Source organism: Astyanax mexicanus, chromosome 12 (assembly GCF_023375975.1).
Source record: "Astyanax mexicanus isolate ESR-SI-001 chromosome 12, AstMex3_surface, whole genome shotgun sequence".
Lineage (NCBI taxonomy): Eukaryota > Metazoa > Chordata > Actinopteri > Characiformes > Acestrorhamphidae > Astyanax > Astyanax mexicanus.
This window is the reverse complement of record NC_064419.1, coordinates 8,694,036-8,714,128: the sequence shown is the minus strand read 5'-3', so window position 1 is coordinate 8,714,128 and position 20,093 is coordinate 8,694,036. Positions and strand designations below refer to the sequence as shown.

At 34.1% G+C, this 20,093-nt stretch overlaps 1 protein-coding gene across 1 annotated transcript; it reads left to right on the top strand.

Moving 5' to 3' along the window:
• Positions 1-1,192: 1,192 nt before the first annotated feature.
• Positions 1,193-19,185, top strand: LOC103026573 (N-acetyllactosaminide beta-1,3-N-acetylglucosaminyltransferase 3). The gene is made up of 3 exons (XM_007236966.4): positions 1,193-1,309; positions 8,514-8,542; positions 14,265-19,185. Exons 2-3 carry the CDS (start codon positions 8,530-8,532, stop codon positions 15,410-15,412), a joined length of 1,161 nt encoding a protein of 386 aa, XP_007237028.2. The 5' UTR covers positions 1,193-1,309; positions 8,514-8,529; the 3' UTR covers positions 15,413-19,185.
• The last annotated feature ends 908 nt before the right edge of the window (positions 19,186-20,093 follow it).

Here is a 20,093-nt window from a genome sequence, read left to right as displayed (position 1 = left end):
ACATCAGCTGGTTCTTCTGAAGTTCACGTGAGGACCAAAATTAAGTTCCCTCGATTGTTTTTCTTTATATTTGATCTTATTTTAATTATGACTGAGGAGCTCAATCTCAACACTCGTTCCTGTTATCTAAATTAATTCTTAGATATTGTTTGTTTATTTTTTTAAGTACATATTTTGGGAAAATCACTAGAATGTGTTCAGTGTCCTCATGCTATTAGCATAGACGCCATTTAGCTATTTTTCATGTTTTTGCTAGTTCTATGCTAAAATGCATTCCTGTTACTTTCATTCGTGTTACTCAAAACATAAAAAGTAACAGGAATGAGTGCCAGTAACAGGAGTGAGTTCCAGTAACAGGAATGAGTGCCAGTAACAGGAGTGAGTATTTTCCCCTGGTTTATTGATTTATTAATGTGAATATTAGTTAATGTAAACAACTTTTTCCAATTCTGTTTGGTTCATCATTTATTTGTTTAATAAATTGCACGCTAACAAATCAGTTTTAGTTTTGGTTCTTCTTGAAAAGATAAAAATGGCTTTGCATATTTTAGAAAAGTACAATGTGCATACATATATAGTGGTTTTTTTTGTCTAAAATATCAATTATTTGAACATGCAGTCAACCATTTATTTAAAATAAACACTTATCTGAGAGAAAATCAAAGAAATTAGTGGACTTTTTAAATGTCACATGAGTTTTGATAACAGTAATGAAAAAAACAAGTAACCATCTTTGGCTTAGAAACCTTTGACCAGTACATGTTTTGAATAGTTAATTATATGTGTTATAAGATTAGAGTTGAAAAAAGAAAACATCAAGCAAATGCCACCCCTTTAGTGGAATGGTGCATATATTTCTTTTATATATTTTACAAATATTTGTCCAATGTGTCTTTTTTTTTTTGCCATCATTATTAAATCATTATGGTTGCCAAATATTCTGTGTATCCCTGTTTACACGTGTTTGTTGTTGTTTGTTGTTGTTTCTGTTTTTTTTTTGTTTCCTTGTATTTTTTGGTCTCTCTCTTCCTCTCTCTCACAACACCTTCCCCCATACACCCATTCCCCCCTCCCTCTTTCCCTCTCTCTCTCTCTCTCTCTCTCTCTCTTACCTCCACACACTTTTTGCCTCTCTCTCTTTCTGTGTTTTCTCCCCCCTCCTTTTTCAGCACAGTGAGGGGAGTGTGCTAAGTGAGTGTGTTTGAGAGACAGAGAGGGAGAGATGTGAAAGCAGTGCATACACACTTGGTCTGTCAGTCAGCAGTTCTGAGATTATGCTGCAGTGTGTGGTTGTGAGCTCTGGGGAGAGGTAAGAGATGTGTATTTAATGTAATTTAAAGTAATGTCATTGAAAGTGGAGTAATGGGAGTGAATACTGCTCTTTTTAACCTGGGTCTGCCCCTGATGCTGAAGAAGGTGATGGTAAATTCTAGTTTTAATTCATTAATTTTTTTTTTTTTCAGTTTTTTTGTGTCAGTACATTCTTATCATACTTAAAACACACATACACAACATAATTTCAGTAAACTTAACACAACTTATACAAACTGCTGCTGACTTATAAATAACTCCTTTTTCATCTTAACATGTATTATTTTTTAACATGTAATTATTTTTTACTAACTTATGATTATTTAATTATTCAGCAAACAAAATATTGGTACACAAATATACCAAAACTCTGTACACCACTCACTACCCTCATTTTTACTAACTTTTTATATCTAGTAACAGTTATTTATTTTTTGTTCAATGTTATTGTACATTTTTCACAGTCTGGAGTTAATTTGTAATTCATTAACTCAAAGCGTATTCTTCAGTCTGTTGCCTAATCTTAACTGTTGGGTCATTTTACCTGGTCATTTTCACAGTGCCAGTTTGTGCTGCGTTTGAGTATCTTTTTGTGTGTTGGGGGGGGGGGGGGTGTGGGGGGGGGGTTTGTGTGGTAATGGGGTAGTTTGGGTAGTGTTTGAGTAGATTTTTGTGGTATTTGAGTAATTTGGGAGTAGTTTTTGTAGTGTCTATGTGGTGTTGGATTAATTTAGGTACATTTTAATTAGCGTCTGTGGTGTCTAGTGTTTAAGTCTTTTTTTGTTTGTGTGTAGGTATTGTTGGAGCATTGTTTGTGCGGTGTTTAGTTTTAGTTTTCAGTGTTCGGGTTGTGTGTGTTTAGACTGTGTTTATTTAGTAGTGGTTTGATTGATTGTGTGTTTTTGGAGTAGTATTTGCGAATAGCTTGGGCAGTGTCTTCATTATAATCATAATTTTGCAAGCATTTAGTTAGTCTTTGTGTAATATTTAAGTAGTGTTTTTGTAATATTTAAGTAGTGTTTGGTAGGGTTTATGTGTAATATTTAAGAAGTGTTTGTGTAATATTTAAGTAGTGTTTGGTAGGGCTTATGTTTAATATTTGAGAATTGTTTGTGTAATATTTGAGTAGTGTTTAGTAGGGTTTGTGTAATATTTGTGTAGTGTTAGGTAGGGTTTATGTGTAACATTTAAGTAGTGTTTGGTAGGGCTTATGTGTAATATTTAAGAAGTGTTTGTGTAATATTTGAGCAGTGTTTAGTAGGGTTTGTGTAATATTTGTGTAGTGTTTGGTAGGGTTTATGTGTAATATTTAAGTAGTGTTTGGTAGGGCTTATGTTTAATATTTGAGAATTGTTTGTGTAATATTTGAGTAGTGTTTGGTAGGGTTTGTGTAATATTTGTGTTGTGTTTGGTAGGGTTTATGTGTAACATTTAAGTAGTGTTTGGTAGGGCTTATGTGTAATATTTAAGAAGTGTTTGTGTATTATTTGAGTAGTGTTTGGTAGGGTTTGTGTAATATTTGCGTAGTGTTTGGTAGGGTTTATGTGTAATATTTAAGTAGTGTTTGGTAGGGCTTATGTTTAATATTTGAGAATTGTTTGTGTAATATTTGAGTAGTGTTTGGTAGGCTTTGTGTATTATTTGAGTAGTGTTTGGTAGGGTTTATGTAATATTTGTGTAGTGTTAGGTAGGGTTTATGTGTAATATTTAAGTAGTGTTTGGTAGGGCTTATGTGTAATATTTGAGTAGTGTTTGGTAGGGTTTGTGTAATATTTGAGTAGTGTTTGGTAGGGTTTATGTAATATTTGTGTAGTGTTTGGTAGGGTTTGTGAAATATTTGAGTAGGGTTTGGTTAGCCTTTGTTTAATATTTGAGTAGTGTTTGATTAGTCATTGTGTAATATTTAAGTAGTGTTTGGTAGGGTTTGTGTAAAATTTGAGTAGTGTTTGTTTAGTCTTTGGGTAATATTTGAATAGTGTTTGGTAAGTCTTTGTGTAATATTTGTGTAATATTTGTATAGTGTTTGAGTATAGTTTGTGAAGTGTTTGGGTTGCGTTCTATGGGTGTTTCAGTAGTATTTATGTTGTTAGTGTTTGAGTATAGTTTGTGTTGTGTTTGAGTTATGTTTTATGGGTGTTTCAGTAGTGTTTGTGCTCTTAGTGTTGAGTAGTGTTTGAATTGCGTAATGGTGTTTCAGTAGTGTTTGTGATGTTTGTATAGTGTTTGAGAATAGTTTGTGTTGTGTTTGAGTTGTATTTTATGCTGTTTGTGTAGTGTTTGAATTGTGTTTTATACTGTTACTGTAGTGTTTGTGTTGTTAGTGTTTGTATAGTGTTTGAGTATAGTTTGTGTAGTGTTTGGTTTATGTTTTATGGGTGTTTCAGTAGTGTTTGTGCTCTCAGTGTTGAGTTGTGTTATGGTGTTTCAGTAGTGTTTGTGTTGTTAGTGTTTGTATAGTGTTTGAGTATAGTTTGTGTTGTGTTTGAGTTGTGTTTTATGGATTTTTCTGTGGTGTTTGTGCTGTTAGTGTAGGGTAGTGTTTGAGTTGTGTTTTATGGTGTTTTAGTAGTGTTTATGCAATGTGTGAGTAAATTGTGAGTGTTTGTATAGTGTTTTAAAATATATAATAATATACATATATTTTAAACCATGCACTTTACACATGTCTGAGCAACTGGCTCTAACTGTATGTGACATTGATCTGATTAGTGATTTGGTGATTTGGACATTTCAGAATATTTGATCTTCCTGGTTTTATGACTGAATTGTGTATTTTGTCAATGTTCTCAATACCTTCTAACTGAGGAGGAGAAGTTAAATAAATCTGTTTGTTGAAAATGAGGTGATTGTAAAAATCCAACACTGACGAGTCAGACACGTTTTTCACATCCAGACATAAAGAGATCAGGTCACCCTAGTTAATATTATGACATCATATTTAGTTGTACATTAATGATATTAACCAAAGTAGTCCTTCAGCAAAACAAACATCATAACTGTGTAGTGTGCAAATGCTAGTGAGATCATAGTGAGCTAAAGTTCTGAGGGACGCTGTGTTTCTGAGACTGAATAAAACGCATGATAAAAATGTTATTACTAAACATATTAAAATGTGTTGTCACTTTAAACAGCTGATGTATTTAAATACCCATATAAAAATGCACTGTATTATGTCCTAAATACATTTCACACACCACAGATTATATACACCATAAGATATATTGCGCATATACCAAATACATTTTAAATACATTTATTTTGAAAAATATGGAACAATATTAAACATACAGTTCTGTAAAAAGTAAGAACACCCCTTATTAAATTTTGTCTTTTTTTTTTTTTTTTTTTTTTTACATATTTCAGCATATGGACATTTGGACATATTTATTGCATACCTCCTTTTGAGAGGAGGTATTATATAAAAATAAAAATAAAAAAACTAAAGAAATGTCAATCATTTTTGAAACATCATTAGCAGAATCACATTTTTGCGGTGAGGAAAAAGGCTGAGCACAGAAGTCTTCAACTATCTTAAAATGTCACTGTAGGATCAACAGGTAGCTCCTGCCACCGTTGATGCCATGGTACAGCATCTTCAATCAGAAAGAGACCAAACAAGTTTCCTTTTTTTTAATGAAGGTGTGCTGAAGGTCACTTTGCTGTCAAAAAACACAGGAGAACCAGTTTGTCAGAGAACACCTAGACAAAGACCAGGACTTCTGGTTTTCTTTGGTGCACAGATGAACCCAGAGTTGGATTATTAACCAAATATTCACAATAGAACCCACATCTACTGTGAAGCATAGAGGTTGAAATGTTAGGGTTTAGGGCCGCCTTGCGACAGTAGGGCCTGGCAAGTTTTTTTTTTTATTGTAACAGATAAAGTTTAAGGAAGCTATGAGACTATCAATACAATCACTAAAAAAGAAAGAATCACAAAGCTTGAAAGAATTCTGTATGGAGGAGTGGGAAACCCTTTCTTTTAGTCGATGTCGGAGACAGATAGATGGTTATAGTAAATGTCTATTTGAGGTTATTTTAGACAAAGAGAGAACTACCACATTACAATGCTATTAGGACACAAGGTTTCAAAACATTTCCCACACAATACATTTTTAGTTTTGCATTTTACAACATATGTTTAACGGTATTTTTTTTTATAAGTTTTATTTGTTTCGTTATATATATCTCAGTATTGTTCAAATTAAGCCGTCATGTCCGTATGATTGAATATGTTTAAATACAAAAAGGGGTGTCTATATGTGACAAATCCTAAATTTAAGTATTAGAATATTATATTTAATTTACACATATAATAAAAAAAAATGTTGCAATCAGAAGGAATCAACCAACAGGAATGAAACGTGACGGACAGGCTCAGAAAATATGTAATTATGTACAACATTCTTACGTTTAATAAGATAGTAACTAATTCATGTTAGTCAACTAATAATTATTTAAGACAGTACTTAAGCATTTAAAAGTGTTTATTATGGTTATAGCACAGTTAATTGATTTAAACTTTTGCAAAGTGTTACCAAAAAATATGTGTAAAACCACAAATAAAACCGAATAAATAAAACAGCGAATCAATATTGAATCAACCTAAATTCAATATGTGTGAATAAATAATTTCTAAAATTGGAGATCAACACTGTTTTAATGCATTACATTTGGAAAAATCTGGGTCGGCTCCTGAATAAAAGCCACTGTTGTTATAATCTCTTAAAAAATACTGTGCTGCTCTAGCTGTTTGTGTTTCTGATTTGATCAGTGGCTTTTCTGTGACCTTCTGAACATTTCTTGATGTTTAACACACAGGAAATACTAAAGGATGATAATATCCTGTACCTAACGATTATAGCTTCACGCTGTACATCTTCACCCCTTCCCCTCATCCATACTCACAACACTCGGACTCTGAAACAACACATAAAACCATTTCATAAGGTATTTAGACAAAACACAAACACAATTGAACAGTAATTGAATAGAAAAAATATTCATAGCTTGGTATACACTACCGGTAAAAAGTTTAAGAACATACATATTTCTAGTACTCATGTGGCAGTGCTGTATGCTGTATCATGCACCCTTGCGCAGGGTGTATGATAGGGTCCTCTTTCTTGTGGAAGCCAATCTTGGGGACCTGACACTAAAAATAGCTCTGTCAGCATGGATACATACCATAACTGGTCATGATGGCAAAGCAATTCTCTGTTCAGACTGAATTACAGTAGATACTGGAAGAGTGAAAACTTTGATGGTGATACAGTAGAAGAAGTTTCAGAATATGAGAACCAAATATAAAAATGACCGTGTTCAGTGGGGCTAACATGTTGTTTCATGTAAACTGACCTGAGCAGGTACAATTTGTAATGAAATTTAGGTAAATAATACATTATAGTTCTGGGAAAAACTTGCTACACTTGAACATTAGCTGTTTTTTTGTTTAGAAAAAAAACAAAAAAAAACAAAAAAAAAACAAGAGGCATATCTTAATGTAATTTAACAAAGGTAAAGGGAACAACTTTAACATGTGTGTTTTTTTATATTGTTTGCAAATGGGATAAAATAAAACCTCTGCTGAGTATTTTAACAAGTTTATTATTTTGAATTAAAAGCCCCAAAATGGGTCTACCAGATCCAGCAGCACTCCCTGTGTCACAACAAAAACTAAGATCTTATTAAGGGATAATATTAAGGGATAAAAACTTATTATATTTTACTTTATTATATCTTTGTCTGATATTAAAATGTACTAACCTAAAAATGTAACTATGATTTAAAAAAAGCAAAAACAAAAGAAATCTGTAAGGGGGGAAATACTTTAAGAGCACTGTATACACAATGTAAAAAGATCAGGGTAGAATAATTATAGCAGTTAGTTTCTAGTTAGTAAGTTACTGTAGTTAGTTATTTTATTAAGGTAATAATCACAGTGCTCTTATTATTATAGCAGGCTGTTGTATTTTTAATATTGTTAATAATAGACTAATAAAAAATGCAGTACTGCATTTATTTACCACCTGTAAATTATGAACTGTAAAATAATTATATACTTTAAAATAAAAAGCTCTTTAACAAGTTTTTTTTAACTAGCTCTTTAACTAATTAGTTAACTGGCTTGTTAACTAACTTTTAAAATATCTCTTTAACTAGTTTGTTAACTAGCTCTTTAACTAATAAGTTGACTGGCTTGTTAATTATGTCTTTAAATAACTCTTTAACTAGTTTGTTAACTAGCAAATGGTATGTTTTCTCTGGAGAACCAGCTGGATTTTTTAGCAGGGATATATTAATCTGGTAGGAGACATAATTAAATAGTTAAACACTAGACCAAACTTGTAACTCCTACAAAAAACCTATGATGTTATTAACTAAATGTCTCCATATAATAAAATCTATAAAAATGTTTATGTATAAATAGTTTATTTTGGTAATAATTTGCTTACTGGTTAAGGAAGGAGCTTCTTTCCAGAGTTTCTTCCAGTGCAGTGTAGTTAGCGTTAGCTATGTAGCTACACAGAGCAGCACCACAGAACGGCGTCAGGGAGCCAAAAAACACCAAGTTAAAGGAAATTAATAAACTCTACTCAAATAAACTGAAGAAATAAAGCTTTACACTTCACTTTTCACGCTTAATATCAGTTACTACGTCTTTGCAGACACAGACTGACTGTTTACGAGAAAAAGTTAAGAACTGAAAAGGTTAGCTTAGCGTTAGCACGCTGAGGTAAATGAGCACTAGCATACGTCTGCTAAACTAAAAGACTAATCTAACCTGCTGCAGCTTTCTGAGTCTGTTATACAGTTATGGAGGATATAAAGATATATCAACTGTTACTGTCTGCTTTATGATAAAAACTAGAATATAATGTATCATTAAAGAGGGATTAGTAAAGTTTTTAGAGGGAAACCCGCTCTAAAAAATCATATTTACTGTAGAATACACCCTTCACTGAATTTTGATCATGATGCACAGGATCTACAGTGTCATGCTGTATAAATGTTCTAAAGTAAGAATGTGTTCATTATAGGATAGAAATGCTGTGGAAACACTGTAATAAACAAACACTTGAAAGTACTGGTGTGAGTTAAAATGTGCCTTATTTATTCATTTTATGCCCTGAATTTCCTCTTATGTGACCTTGTTTTCTCATTCGAGTTTAATGACCTTGTTTCTTGTTTTTATTTCTCAGGTGACGCCAGCTGATCATGGAGTTTTGCAGTGAGTAATGTCACACTTCTGCTTTTGGTTCTCCAAACATGTTTTTCCACATAGCTGGTTTTGTAAAGCCTGTGTTATTAGATAGGCAGAATGTAACAGTTCAGTTTCAGTTTTTGAAAATTTAATTTCCGATATACTGGTAACTCATTCAGCAGAACAGTGTTTTTCAGACTTGTGTGAAAGGTGTCACACACCAGTGCAGTTGGTCTACAGTGTGAAAACGCATTTTTTGAACAAGTTTGCACTTATTTCAACAATTTCAGGAAGTTGAGTCAGGCTATTGACACCCATTAAACAATAGAAGAAGAAAATTAAATGGTGTTGTGCCAAAATCCGTCTCCTCTTACTGCGCAGGCACGTCAAACAGAAGTATGGGTGGAAAAATTACGCTGGGGATTCCCGTATCTACTTTAACTGTAGATTAACCCTGACGTGCCTGCACAAGAAATTGGGGACTGGCAGGGATGCAGAATTCGGCACAACACCTGGAAAGGTTATTTTCCCAGGGCAGAGTGGCAATTCATATCTGGGCATACTGGCATATACTCACACTTCGCATATCAGGCCAATTTAATTTGAACCAGTTCAGAATCCGCAGTCTATGAAGTTTCCCATCCAGACATGGAAAGAATATCAAAACACTGTCTCTGTTGGCATTCAAACCCAAGACCTTATTTCTAGTGCATCTTGCGAAACAATGTCTTATATAGATATTTTGTGCATGCCCATTTTTGGTCCCTTGAAAGTGCAGACACTGACACCAGACAACATCTTTTTTATATTCATAATGTCAATTTCCTGCACCACAAAAGTTGCTTAGTACCACATTCAAATGTTTAACTGCATATTGACATGAAAAGTAGGATCATAGTTATCTGTCCAAATACGGGACCTTTTATTACATATGTTTATGTTGTTTAGAAGTCTAGAATTGGTCTTGGACCATCAAACTCAATATAGACATAATCTGCACATGCAATAAGACATCTAATGTTCAGTGGGAACCCACCAGCTCAAAATCCCCTTACCACACCTACCTAAAACAACACAGCTTCCCCTGAGACCAGCAAGAAGCTGCACCCCAAAAAATGAAAATAAGAACAGTGAACCACTTTCACTTCCCTAAAGAACTTATTTTGTAAAAGAGATGTGAAAATAGAGGAAGATTAGAGAAGAACATTGTGTTTTTTAAAGATTTCTCATAATCACACATTAACACATTAAAACAGCTTTCTTTGAACACACTGTGAGTGTATTTTCTCCTTTACAAATTTCTTTTGTTTTTGCTTTTTTCTCATACTTAGACTTTCCAGATTATCAAACATATATCAGACAATATTCTGAGTTAATAAAATTAGCAGTTTTTAAATAATGATTTTATTTATCAATGTAAAAAAGGCTTTTAATGAAAAAAAAAAAGCTAAAACAAAGGCACTAATATTTGAATTTAAATAAGCTTTAATTTTTGAACAATTAACGAATTAATTTTTTGCAAGAAGGGGCACGCAATCATTTTTTACAATGGAAAGGGCAGCCAATAGGGCATTTTGTCTTGTTTTTGCCATTCTACAGGGCACTTAGGCGACCCATTTTCAACTGCATGGTCGCTAGGGAGGGTACTAGCACCCCCACCCACCCCCCGCCTGTCCCATCCCTTGAGTCTGCCAGTGCTCAACAGCCAAAGTCTTACTTTTCAGCTAAACTTTAATGACTGGGTCAGTGTAAATGGAAAATGCTGACATCATGGAAGCCTATTCAAGTGTGTTAGTGTTAGACTACTAAACTATAGTGCGCTTGACCGCTTAATTATATACACTGCAGCCTTGCAGTAACACATACACACACACACACTCTCTTAAAAAAACACACGCACACACCATTCACACCTCTCAAATTTCTTCAGTATGACGCCAGCTATACTCTAAACCTTCACAGTACTGAGCCGCCATACTCAGACTACTCGGTCCGACCCGATCCAACAGATTCAGAACTAACTAACAAATCCCCCCAATCACAGCCTCAGGCCCCGCCCACACAAGTCTTTGTCAATTTTGTGAGTTTATTGGCATGCCCACATGTATTCAGACATTTTTTCAAAAATGTGGCTTTTGTACATATTTTGGTCTCCTGTTTACACATATACTGATACCTTTTAATTAGTTTACCATCTGTATTTCCTGTCCAGATGTCTCCAGATATTAAAAATATTTTATAAAACTGAGGTTTTTCTACTGTCCACTCATATTTCGGTTATTTAAAAACGTAGTCTTCATTTTAAAATTATAAAACTCTACAAAAAGTTATGTTTTATTTATTTTAAAGATATTAATATTTTAACCTCCTCTTAGCTCCATTGTTTTAGAGAGTAATGGCTGAAAGTTTTGTCCTGCTTTAAGGAACAATTAGTAAAGAGGCACCAAATATTTGAGGGATCATCGTGATTCATAAATCAAAACAAAATGTATTTTTAATGTTTTTTTTTTTAGTATTTTTAAAATAACAGTGTTATTTTGTGTGGAAATTAATGCCAATCCATCTAGTTCATGAAGCAGCATGGGTAAAAACATGTAAGCATCGTCTCAACTAATTGTGTTGTGACCTATTAACACATTTAGTCAGGCGCATAAGTATTTAAACAGTGACACATATAGTAAAAAATACATAATAGATTACTCAGTGTTTGTAATGTTGACTGTGGGCACCACCTTAGTGAATCTGAAGTGAAGTCAGGTGTGAAATTAACTGATAAGCATCTGACAAGGTGTGGCCTGTTCACTCATTGTTATGACATAAGGTATATAAATATAAAAACACCCCGATCAGATCAAGGAAAAAATTATCTAAACAGATGACACCAAGTTACTAACTTGATTATAGAGAAGAGATTGAAGTGTTCTTAATCTGAAGTGATACCACATCACCTGTCAAATATGGTGGTGTAATAGTGTGTGTTGTGCTGGTATGAGTGGATCGGATACAGCAGTGCTGCTGGAGTTTTTAAACGCTGTGTTTAATCACCCACTGTTTTCTACTCTATTACACACTCATAGCTAGATAAATTCAGCCACCCACAGGATGCCGAACAGCTTAAACAGTGCTGTGATATCTACCCTACACTTTAAAGCTTTATGAAGTCTAAAATATGTATAATATTACAGTCTAGACACATTTAAATGCAAAGTTGTAATGAACAGAAATCTCATAGACACAACTATGTTTAAATATATGTTATATATAAATATAAATACAATACTCTACCAAGTATTTTGAGACCAAATTTGTCTCCTAGGACTAGTTCGCAAAACTTGCGTATGTATGTAAATTAACAAAAAATCTTTTTGACTTATTTAAAAAAAATTTGACTTAAAGGATCACATACATTTTTTTTTGAGAGTAGGTCTTCAAACAATTGGCCAATCAGTGTCAACCTACATGTACCTACCAAGTTTAGTGTATCTATGTCTTACAGTCTACTCTGCAGTGTCACTTTTACAAGAGAAAGAAGAAAAATCTGAGCAAAAACAATAGGGTTTTACGTACTTCCGGTGCTTGAAAAATATCTTAATAATTATAGATTATTTTTGTCAGAACTTTTAATAAAACTCCAAGACACTTTACAATAATAAAACAGTTACAATTACGTAATATGAACATATAAATTGCATGAATTGAATCGAAAGTTAAATAATAAAGTTAAGTTCTAAAGAGAAATCTCTTCTCTCTACTTTCCTTTTTTTAGACATTTTGCCAACTGACCTCACCCAGTTACAAAACACACACACACACACACACAGATTCAAATGCTTATGTAAATGAAACCTCTGATATTAAAATCGGTCTAGCTGACGTGACCCAAGCAAAACAAACGCCCAACATGTTAACAACTTTGCCCATGGCAAAGACACACACACTCCTGCCTAACTATCAAAACACTTGCGTTGCCCAAGTGTAAAATGTTGTGTAAATGTGTTTAAGTGTAAAGAACCTTTAATCTCCTATGTAAATGTTTTTTTAAATGAAATGAAACTGGTGGTAGTATATTGACTGCCACTCAAAGAGCTCTGTTGGTTTTCTTCTGTTTTAAAGAATGTGTACAGTACTGTTTGACGGCAGCTTGATTCCACAAAACATAATCATATCCGCCATATCCGCTGCTAAAACAACAGAACAGTATTAAATAACAGAAAGACACAGTTCCTTCTTCAGTCACGTACATTTCCCAGTCAAAACAGCGACAAACCGTAGCTGTCCTGCTGAAAACGCTGCAAAATTGCATTCACTTATCTACCTCTTATCAATGAAACAGCTTTTAGTCACGCTATTTGCATAAGTAGTGCCCAACCTGATAAAATCTGGCCAGGAAACGTTCACTATCGTCCCACATGTGCCTGTACCTCCATTAAGGAAATTTCAAACATCATTCTGAATTAAATTCTTTTTTTTTTTGATGAGACTAGATGTGTTCAAATTAACTACTGCAAATTTAAATTCACTACAGTTTATAATACAAAAGAAAACAAAAAAAATCTCTTATCATATTTTGATATATTTTTATCATTTTTTCATATCATATTTTGTCACATTTTTTGACTTTTAAGAATTGTTTTTTATCAGAATTTTGAAAACCATGTTCATTTTTGCTCCACTTTCTGGTAATGTTCTACTTTGTCTTAATAAAATATATTTAAGTTTGTACTTGTAAGGTTGCAAAATAGGGGTATGAATACTTTTTCAAGCCACAGTATGTTTACTCACTTGGTGCGTAGCTCACTTCACTGGAAAAAATGCTCACAAACCCTGTCAACCCTGTGAACAGCTATGTACACCAGAGGATCCTAGAGAGGAACAGGATATCCTAAAGAGGGGAAGACAGAGCTCCTTTCATTATCCTAAGGTTACATTTTTTTCATAATAATCGGAAAAGGCTCATAGTCATGAATGACACCAACCAAGATAACTAAAAAGTAAAGGACTGGAGTTGACTGGAGTTCAGGCTTCTTTATAACACAAATTACAGTATACTATAAAAAACATGACTTTTTGCCTTTTTTGCCTTTCTCCATGTTGCCAGTCCACTTTCTATATCTCCAAATCATTGATACTATCTTCAGTCATTGCCACTTATCTCCAAACCATTATTACCTATCTTTAATCATGGGCAACTATCTCTAAACCATTGATACCTCTCTTCAATCATTGGCAACTATCTCCAAACCATTGATACTATCTTCAATCATTGCCACCTATCTCCAAACCATTGATACTATCTTCAATCATTGCCACCTATCTCCAAACTATTGATACCTATCTTCAATCATGGCCACCTATCTTCAATTATTGCCACCTAATCTCCAAACCATTAATACCTATCTTCAATCATTCATTGCCTTGTTTAAACTTCTTAAAATTTTAAGGGACAGTTTCCCAGACAGGATTAAGTCTGGACTCTATTTTCATTTTATTGGGGAACTTCCATATATAGTGCTGCATAGTAGTGGACTAAGCTCAATGACTGTCTGGGGATAACACCTCAAAGTGTTTTTTTGCAACAAAAAAAAAACCTTTATTTTTAGGACTAGCTTAGGTTGAGTAAACTAACTTGGAAATAGTAATGAACAGTCACCACTTCAGATTCAGGCAATCCAACTCAATTCAACTTAATCAAACCTTTTCTCTTTTTCTAAAAAAACTAACTTGCTATCTGTCTCCTCTTTTTCTCCAGACAACAGGATGAAGAGGCGGAGGCTGGAGACAGCAGCCCTGTTCATTGCTAGTGTTCTGTGTTTGTTCATACTGCTGAGGTCAGACATTGAGAACTATGATCAAAAGGAGAGTGTAGAAAGAAGAGACATAAAGAACCAGGACATTAAAGTTGAAACACAAAAGCATCTCCCAAGACTTCTACCCGAATGTGAACGGAATCTATCGGCTTCCGACATTGCAGGATTTTCCACTTTGCCGAGACACATCCAGGACTTCCTGTATTATCGCCACTGTCGCCAATTCCCAATGTTGCTTAATGTTCCTGACAAGTGCGGCGGTCCCGAGAAGTCTGGGGACGTGTTCCTTTTGTTGGTCATCAAAAGCTCTCCACACAATTATGAGAGAAGAGAGGTCTTGCGAAAAACGTGGGCTGCAGAGAGGCTTCAGAATGGCAAGAATATCCGTACAGTGTTCATATCCGGGACTACTGGACGAGGGTTTGAAAAGCAAAGGTTGAACAAGCTCCTGATAACAGAGAACAATGAACACAAGGACATTCTGCAGTGGGACTTTGATGATACCTTCTTTAACCTCACGCTAAAGCAGATCATGTTCTTGGAATGGATGGAGAAGTGGTGCCCCAATGCCCACTTCCTTCTCAATGGTGACGATGACATTTTCGCCAACACAGATAACATGGTGGTGTATCTGCAAGGATTAGACGGTAACGACGGCAGCAAACACTTGTTTGTTGGGCACCTGATCCAGTATGTCGGACCAATTCGAGAAAGGGCCAGCAAATATTACATCCCAGTTCAAGTGCAAGAGTCTGAATCTTATCCTCCGTATTGCGGCGGCGGAGGCTTTCTGCTTTCAGGTTTCACTGCCAGCACCATCTATAACATGTCTAAATCCATCACCATACTGCCGATAGATGATGTTTACATGGGAATGTGTCTGGAAAAGGCCGGGTTGAAACCGTCGTCCCACATGGGTGTGCGGACCGCCGGCCTACACGTTCCCTCCAAACTGGCAGACCCATACGACCCTTGCTATTATCGAGAGGTAATCCTAGTACACAGATTCGTGCCTCATCAGATCTACATCATGTGGCACGAAGTCCACCAACCAGACCTGATCTGTGGGAAGAATATGATTTCTGTTTAGAGTGGGATAAACTCGCATTAATATATTTAGTGGTGAGGGGGGTGCAGTGTACCCAAGTTATACATGTAAGATGCAGTAAAACTTCCCTGCTGTAAAAAGGTAAAAAATACTTAATTTTCAAAAAGACTACTTGAGTAGAAGCTTAAAAGTAGAAGCTCTTAAAAATAAAGGTGATACATTGGGTTTTTTGATTGATGCCATATAAAAAAGTTTCATAAAGAAGAATGTTTGAAAAAGAGATGAGCATGAAGCTGTTGGCACCATGCATAATGCCCCAATACATCTTAACCTCGCCAATGATGGACTCCAACCTAAAAGACTTGTGACTTGACTTGGATTCTAGCTTAAGAACTTGTGTCTTGACTTGGATTTTAAACTGAAGACTTGAAACTTAACTTGGATTCTTGTTTGCAGACTTGTGACTTAAGTGAATTTACAGTCAAAAGACTTTGTACCTTGATCGAGACTCCACTCTAAAGACTCGTAACTTGACTCAGATTTGTGCCTTGACTTGTACTTTAGCCAAACACTTGTGCCTTGACTTGGATTCTAGTCTAAAAACCAATGACTTAACTTGAATTCCAGCCTAAAGACTTAGAACTTGAATTTGACTCTAGCCTTTGCCCCTTGTGACATGGACGCTTTGCAGCTTGTGAACATCTCTACTTCATACTTAATAGTTTTTTCTTTATGGAACATAAAAAATTGTCTTTAATGGCAAAGCTTAAAGAAAGAACCCTCAAAAATAAAGTTGCAACTTTATTTTTAAGAGCGTGGGCTTATTTCATTGGCCACCAGTCCACCAATACCCTACCAGTTATATGTTATATATATATATATATATATATATATATATATATATATATATATATATATATATATATATATATATATATATATATATTGGTACCACTTTAAAATAAGACTACCTTTATAAAGGATTTATAAATGGTTTACAATTAGTTTATTAATGGTTACTAATTAGGTTGTAAATGCCTTAAAAATCATTAATAATCAGTTATAACACATACGTCAAAAGGGCAACAATATAGATGGCTGTGGGTTCACTTTTTGACAAACAACAGGTCATTGTTTCCCTTTCTACGTATGTGTTATAACTTATTATTAATGATTTTTAAGGCATTTACAACCTATTTAGTAACCATTAATAAACTAATTGTAAACCATTTATAAACCCTTTATAAAGGTAGTCATATTTTAAAGTGGTACCTATATTTTTTACTATTAACAGAGTAATAATCAAATTTACAGTGAAGCCAGTGATGATTGAGCAAATTCTTGATGCTTCCTGGTGAAGATATCATCATTAAGAGCCAAGTATGTAGTCAAGAATGTTAACTGGAAGAATGTGATAATTTATAGTTTGCTATTTTTCAAAGGATCATTTTGCAACTTTAAAATTCTCTGTAAAATGCAAACTAGTTAGCAAACTTTTAAGCCTTTGCAGAACAAGTGCACATATTTTTAGATTATAACGGACACTATGCTTGACTCAATTGACACAATTCTGTGTAACTTTAGACGTTCAAGTGAGTGTGTAAGTGAGGAATATGGAACTAGTGGTTTAATCACTATATCAGCGTATCATTGAAGTATATTTAAGCTACTGTAACTAGTAAGTGAAATGGCTGCCAAGCCAAGCTGTAGGTAAGTGTCAAACTATTTATTTATATTTTATCATTTGCACTGTTAATAAAGCAAACTCGGAAGTTTAGGTTCCCTTTTTTTTTTTTTTGTGAGGGGGAGGGAGGTGTAATGTAAAGCTTAAAACAAATGCATCCGAGAGGCTGGTATGAAGTACTCTCCCCCAAAAAAGGAACAAAGCAAACTTCAACCCAGAACCGTAAAGTTCTGCTGGTTACCAATTGGGTCACTTCTTATTGTTTTCCCAGAACCAGACCTTTCATCTCCACAGCCCTTCTTAGTTAAAGGAGAACTCCGGTGTAAAATTGACTTTGGGTGTAGTAAAACATGATAAAAAGTACTTACCTTCGCTCTCCTATAGCTTTCTGAGATACAGTAATTTTGTGCTTTTTGCCCAGCACTCTGTACAACAGCCATACAGACTCCAAGTATCCAGGCTCAAAGTAGCTCCACACCTCCTTGTTAGAATCCGGAGAGCCCTGATTGTTACATTGAGGCAATAGTAACTTAAAAAGTGCACAAAAAGCTTATTAAAAAATACTATTTACATCCCATATTGCTTCTTTGTAGCTCTGGGAACCGTCATCACTGTACTGATAATGACATTGACATATATACATAGATTCCGCATAGCCTGCCTCCCAGCGTCGGCGGCTACTACGCTATGTGAAGTCTATATGTGTATATGTCTATGTTATTATCAGTACAAAGATGACAGCGCCCAAAGATTTACCTGCACTATGGGATGTAAACAATGCTTTTAATAAGCTTCTTGCTCATTTTTAAAGTTATTAATTCCTCAATTTAAACGTCAGGGCTCTCTGGATTCTAGCAAGGAGGTGTGGAGCTACTTTGAGCCTGGATGTCGGTGTAAAGAGTGATTTATTGGGGCAAAACTTGCCACGATACAGCCGTTGTGCAGATTGTTGGGCAAAAAGCACAAAATAACTGGACCTCAGAAAGCTGTAGGAGAGTGGAGGTGTGCTATTCAACAAAGATAATATTTTTTTACATCTGAGTTCTCCTTTAACTATGTATGTTAAAGCTTCGGCATACTGTTTTTTTTAGGGACCACGTTTTTATGACTTTGTAAAAGGATTATAAAAGGTTATAAAATTGAGTATAACACAAACAAGTCACAAAGTCATGCTGAAGCACATGGCAGCTGGGAAAATTCTTCGTAAAAATAAAGTTTTAGCTTTTGTTTTTACACTTCAGTTAATGCACATGTTGTAATAGCAAGTCATGGCACATAACAGCACTGCTTATTTTTTAATCTTTTGTTTAATGAGTGACCATAGCCTGCCTTAACTTCCTGTAATTCTCTAATTGGTCTGAAATTTAAAACCGTGCAAAAAAAGTGTGTTCACACTGCAGAAGTTAACCAGACCATGGTTCTGCTAACCCTAACAGAGACCACCTCTTTTGAGCGGACCAAATTTTCACACTTCTCATACTTGGTATTTCTGTTTGCACCAAACTAGACCAAAAGTCAGAAAGTCTGAACCAAAAAATGGCAGGAATGAAAGTAACCTAAATGTGGAAACTGATTGCATGTGAGCTGATTGGAAAGATCTGAAAGTTACTAAACTGAAAATGAACAGAACTAATGACTTTGCTCCAATAACCCAAAGCGATTCATGAATGTACAGTACGTGTGTTGTCTTGGAACTTAAGACAACAGTATACAGTAGAATGTATATTCTATGTTGCACAATTGTATTGTTTTCATTTCATTTCATTTCATATATGAAGATCACCATCTAATTTGTTAAGGTTTAGGATTAGGGGATTAATGTGGAGGACAAAAACTTTTTTACTCTTTACTACGTGGTTTTATATGTGTCCCTTAATTGTTTCAATATAGAAAATATATTAAATAAAGAATTAAAGAAAAACATTGAATGATAAGGTGTGTCCAAACTAAGGTGTGTCCAGACTGGTACTCTATATGTTATTATTTAACATGCCTGCATATTTTTTTTCTTCTGTAGAACACAAACCAGTAAGGCCCACACTGTCAAACAAATACATTTATTTTATTAACTGAACAAACTGTTATTTGGTATAGTGGGGGATTCATATGATTGTACACTGTGTTTATATATGTATATATATATATATATATATATATATATATATATATATATATATATATATATATATATATATATATATATATATATATATATATGTTTATATATATGTTTCTTGTCTGTTGATCAGTAAAGAACTGGAATATTTACTTTTCTCTTGTTTCATGTTTTTTTTTTTGTTGTTGTTGACACCAGGAAACCAGCTGGAGATTATCATAAACATATTGTAGTAATTATATATTAAAAATTATGAACAATTAATGACTGTTTTTAGGAAATTGGGGAAAGGTGAATAACAGTGATAAATAAAAAGAAGCAATTCAGACAGAATATATACAATTAAACTGTTGTTATTATTTGGTTATTTGGTTTTTCATATATATATATATGTTAAGCTTTGTGAGTTTTTACTTTTAATAAAGTACGCCTTATAATCCGGTGCATCTTATAGCCCAAGAAATACAGTAGTAGGGAATCTAAATATGAGTTGAACTCTTAAACTATTAAAACAATGCAAGTAAAACTGTTGCTTCAGATGTATTGAATTGATTACTGTCTATAGTTGTGTGAAATTTAGGATATGTTACTGCTGAATATTAGGTACCCAACATTCTCCCTGCAGTTGCTTACTTAAGTATTTTTCATGTAAATGTTAAACAATTGATTTGTATTATATTCATTATGAGGACTTTCATAACTTTGATTAGGCTGATAAACTTCATTTATTACTATACAGTTATTATTGATTAACGACCGCATTACAGTTATTGTAACCTCTATGTGAGGTGTGATGCTGAATAAAAATCCACAGTAAATTTACAGCAGTTCATTACAGTGTACATAAACAATACATAAAATAACAAAATGTAATTGTAGTAATTAATACAAGTAAGACTGCTATTAGCAGATTAAACAATGTT